This window comes from Macrosteles quadrilineatus, unplaced genomic scaffold, assembly GCF_028750875.1.
Source record: "Macrosteles quadrilineatus isolate MER2022 unplaced genomic scaffold, UCM_ALF_1.0 Scaffold_9__3_contigs__length_116548681, whole genome shotgun sequence".
In the NCBI taxonomy this organism is placed as follows: domain Eukaryota; kingdom Metazoa; phylum Arthropoda; class Insecta; order Hemiptera; family Cicadellidae; genus Macrosteles; species Macrosteles quadrilineatus.
In genome coordinates this window covers 41308067-41313050 of record NW_026542602.1, presented here as the reverse complement: position 1 = coordinate 41313050, position 4984 = coordinate 41308067, and the positions used below count along the sequence as shown (strand labels likewise).

Genomic DNA, 4984 nt, shown 5'->3' with positions numbered 1-4984 from the left:
ACTTTTTATAAATATTGGTTTACTATTTACAGTATAACTAAGCTAAAAAAGTTGTATTAAATGTTCACCAAGAACTCCCTAGTAATTTGATAGTTGCATACTTTACCCTTTTTACCTAATTAATCTTGATTTAGGTAAAACAAAAATTTGGCCACTATAAAATAAAAAAAAATACCACAACCACTGTTTATTGGTACTGAATATTTTAACAACAAAATGCAAATTTGATTACGTAAACTGTTTACTAAAGAGACTCTAAGGCCCCATTACACCAACGTTGAACAGTTAACGGATTAAACAGTGATAAAGAGTTCAGTGTCTTTTTTTTTGTCTTTATAAGCCGTTATAACTCTGTTATTATAGCGTTATGGTTTTATAGACCATCCAGTTAAATAAAGAACATTAGTATGCACTTTTTATAAACTTATTAAATGGGTTTAATTTTTTTTTATTACTATAAGTGTGTAAATTATACACGTATTCATTCTGATGCAAGCTGCAAATTCCTCACTATGCTATTAATGTGTTAAATGATAATTTAAATAAGCTATATAAGAAAATTTATTATTAATATATATTTTTTGTTCATATTAATCTTGAGGTTACTAATTATTAAAAATATCTCAATCGCAATAACAAATTAAATTGTTTTGAATGCAAACCCATTATTTCTTTGATATTCTTTTTGCTACTTTACAACCTTTTTGAAGTTAAATTTTAAATAGTGAGCCTTATACCATGACTCCACTTATTTAAAAACGTATAGATTTGTAATAAATTTATTATTTATTGCGAATGAATAATGTAATTAATGATAGTTTAATTAATTATGAGTATATTGTAATTTCAATAACTTAAACTATGAATCATCGTATATTGTATATTATAGCATTCTTCGCAGGTTGGTTATGTTTCTTTCGCTTTAAAACGTAATTTTGAATCTCGAATTTCCAATGGCCAGTAATGGGTTAATCAAAGGTCGGATTTTGTGGATTTTGAAATTAACTCGGGTGTGGGAAAATAAAACTCTTCAGAACTTTCTACAACTTAGTTATATTTTACACTTTAAAAAACAGGACAACAAAACGAACCTTCTCTAAACATTAATTCAACTCAACACACATTCGTCACCATGACAACCGAAATATCCAAAATCGTAAACATAAAGGACACTAGTCAGCTGATGCTAGTTCACAGCTACACGCCCCCGTGGTGTCAACACCACCACACGCCCTCGAGGTGCCGACACAACTTACACTTTCATTTTTACTTTCAACAACTTTTCGCACATCTGCTATGTGATGAGGCCTGCCATTTACTTCAACACTTCTGGGTGAAAACTGTCCAGTAACCACTCCTTCCTTCCATCTTGAAGTACAGGATGGGTTTGGCGGCTTGACATACACACGTTCACCTACTGTAAAATGTGACCCTTCATACACTTCACCTTTTACAGGTTCACCTTTACATCGCCATTGGTACGAACAAATCTGGGAACTCGGCGATGAATCGCCACCTAATCCTTCTTTAGGTGTCAAATTGTACCAATAGACCATTTCTTGGATACTCCCTTTAGTTCTTGCGGCCATACGTTTGATTGTTCTGTGGTTTCGCTCAACTATCCCGTTTCCACTTGGCCGGTTGACACACCTAAACACGACTTTAATACCCCATTTATCACAGAGCTGAGTAATCTCTTCGCATCGAAATGTTGCACGATTGTCCATCAAAATCTCATGTGGTGGCCCTCGATCAGTAAACAATTCCAACAACACTTTAGAAATCTGATCTTTCGTCTCTTTTGGGATCCGGCGCCAAATGCAGAACCTACTTGGACCATAGTCCACAATGGTCATGAACTTGCTTTGATTATAGTGTGTTACGTCTGGCAAGCCTATACCAATTGTTCTGGCAATCCAAATACCCAGGCTCCCATTTGATGCTGGATGGATCAATTGACAGACACTCTTTACAACTTTTCACAACTTCTTCAACAACTTTTGTGGTAAAGTTAATGTCTGGGTGACACCGTCTGGCGGTGAATAAAGTACGGTTAACACCAAAATGATGCAAGTCATGAACCTGTTTCACCAATGTCTTTTGGTCCACACTCTCATTCTCACACACAAGTGCAATGCTAGTCTCTTCGTTTCTTGCTAACCATTTTTTTGGCACTCTTGTAAGAAGATCTGCTTTGTTGAACTGTGACTTAATAAGTTATATTTGTACATTGAGACCGCATTCCAAAATAATGTCTTTAAACAGGCTTAATCGTCTTCTAACCAAAACTTCACTTAACCCATGTGTTTTGATAGGACGGTCCCCCGTCAGTATAGATGACACCCAAGCATGAACTGTCGCTGAATCCGTGATTAATACGATCTTCTTTAACCCCCAACGCAGGGCCAAATTTACTCCTTTTAGGATAGCTTCCAATTCTGCTAAATTGATATGTGCTGAATCATGCTGCTTCCTCAGCCACGAAGCATCTTCGACTATCTCACCTTCAATTTCTAGACAAACTCCGATCGCTAGACTGCTTGCGTCACACCACACTTTTCCTTCTTCTCCAGGGGACACAGCCCATTTGCCAGTGGCTGGGTCTCTTTCATCGATTCGATCCATAATATTTGTTAACATAGTTTGCGCACGTTCACTGATCAAATCATCCCACTTCAGATCCGACAAATGTCTCTTAACGAAACTACATGCAGGTCGAAGCCAGCTTGCTACTGGATAGTGTCCAATCAATTGCCCACACAACGAGAAAACATCTTTCTTTGTTTTAACTTGGTCCAAAGGTTTTAATTTGTTATCTCTGTACCACATTAGCTTACATCCTGCTCTTCTCAGCCTTAGTCCTAATACTCTGCCTCCATCAAGCGTTTCTGCCGGCTTTGCTGTCAAACCATATGTTTCCAACAATCTAATCACAACATCACTACTGACGATTTCTTCATTAACGACGATGTCATCGACATATGAATCTGTGGCACTCCTAACTATCGGATCCATCGATAAAACCTTGTTAACAATACTGCTCATAATCTTTGGGGCAACGTTTAACCCAAACCCAAGTCGAGTTAAACAATAGTTTTCACCCTTAAATTTGACAACTTGAAATTTCCACAAATGTGGAGCAATATGAATTTGCAAGTACGCTTTACGAAGATCAACTGTACTCACATGTTCACCCAATCGTCTCCACAATCTTAACTTTTCACTACAAACCTCACTTCCAGCTGTATGGCTTGAAACGAATTGGTTAAGTTCTCTATAGTCCATTACAGGCCGCACTTTATCCTTATTTTGCTGTATGACAGCCATCAAAGGAATCACACCTTGAAACTCTCCATGATAGGGCTGCAGCCAACCACTTTTTATCCATTCTTCAACTTCAGTTTCGAAGGCTTCGGTAGCATTCTCAGGAATTCTGTACATTTTTACTTTATTTTCCAACATAGGCAGTCTGTTCACATCCTTCCAATTCCATTCCACTGTCCATTTTCCATCTAAAAATTCTGCCTTAAAATCACAGTCTTCAATAATGATTTTCTCTGCAGATTTCTTATCAATATTAATTTCTTGCTTGGATTCGATCTCCCTGATGATTTTCTGGTCACCGTCACCCTTTTGCTCAGATTCAGCCACTGCTCCAGTACACAAACCCTTTTTAAATTCTACGCCACCATCCCCCTGAATCGTAACTCCACCCATTGCAGAAATCGCATCCATTCCTAATAGCACCTGATAGTTTGGCAATAATCGAGCAACTAAACAGTTTAATGATAGGTTAATCCCACTAACGGACACCTCTGTCTCACACATTAAGTTACAGTCTACTACGTCCCCGTTCATCATTACCACTCGTTGACTTGTGGGCCTTATTAGTTTCTTAGACCTGACAAGACTCGGTGAGATAATAGTTCTTGAACACCCCGTATCTAATAATGCACAACACTTAGTCCCAGCAACAGTTACCATCAACGTCGGCAGTTGTGGTTGCGCAGTCAAACAAGGATAGCCACCCGCGCAACAAAGGGTGGCCCCTTTTACTCGTTTTTTTGAGCCTGTGAACACTTTGGAGCATAATGTCCTGCCTCTCCACAACGGAAACAAATTACATTCGAGGTGCTACTCGGCTTTCTTTGTGGGCATGATCTTGCTAGATGTCCTTCCGAGTTACAGATAAAACATTTTTTTTTACTATACTGTCTTTTATTTACGGACACTTCCATCTGAGCGGCGGCTCCAACATTGGATTCACTTCCATTCACTAAACTTCTCGCCCTTTCTAACACTTTTGACAGCTCCATGTCTTGCAAACAACATGCCACCTTTAACTGATTTTGAACTTCTCTGGGTAGTCCGTGAACAAAAGAGCTCTTTATCCACTCGTCAGAAACTGAAGAATCTATTAATTTAGCCAACCTTTTCAAATCAGATGCGTAGACATCAACAGATTCTCCTGGAAGCAAACGTCTGGATATGAACTCCTCATACGCTTGGAAACAGTTAGCAGAGAAAGCCTGCTGCAAAGCTTGGGTCAGGGCGGAGTAATCACTCTTAACTGCGTCGGTAAGCCCATCGTAGACGGCAAATGCTCCTCCAGACAAAAACAAGGGAAGCACTGATTGTAGTTCTTTAACCTTCTGAAGTTTACATACAAGCTCCAACTTTTTCAGCCATTCCGAGAAGTCTCCTTCGCCATCATACAACTTTACCAAATCCGAAAATCTTGTACTGTTTCCAGACATGCCGAAATAGCTTGTGGGAAAATAAAACTCTTCAGAACTTTCTACAACTTAGTTATATTTTACACTTTAAAAAACAGGACAACAAAACGAACCTTCTCTAAACATTAATTCAACTCAACACACATTCGTCACCATGACAACCGAAATATCCAAAATCGTAAACATAAAGGACACTAGTCAGCTGATGCTAGTTCACAGCTACATCGGGTTTGTGGAATGCACTCAGT

The 4984-nt window shown here is 38.4% G+C and overlaps 1 protein-coding gene across 1 annotated transcript; it reads right to left on the bottom strand.

Moving 5' to 3' along the window:
• Positions 1–1172: 1172 nt before the first annotated feature.
• On the bottom strand, positions 1173–4757 carry LOC129003349 (uncharacterized). Its single transcript, XM_054431642.1, has 3 exons — positions 4227–4757; positions 2284–3747; positions 1173–1394 (listed from the first exon to the last, which is right to left on the bottom strand). The coding sequence occupies exons 1-3, from the start codon at positions 4755–4757 to the stop codon at positions 1173–1175; spliced, it is 2217 nt and encodes a 738-aa protein (XP_054287617.1).
• Between the last annotated feature and the right edge of the window lie 227 nt (positions 4758–4984).

Bases quoted from the DNA above. Each gene is read 5' to 3' on its own strand.
- LOC129003349 (XM_054431642.1), bottom strand. From the start codon at position 4,757: ATGTCTGGAAACAGTACAAGATTTTCGGATTTGGTAAAGTTGTATGAT. The intron at 3,748-4,226 runs GTAAATAAAAGA...CCAAACTATCAG, and splicing joins CCGCTCAGATGGAAGTGTCC to GTGCTATTAGGAATGGATGC. The intron at 1,395-2,283 runs GTTAGAAGACGA...GTGTATGTCAAG, and splicing joins ATGGGTTAAGTGAAGTTTTG to CCGCCAAACCCATCCTGTAC.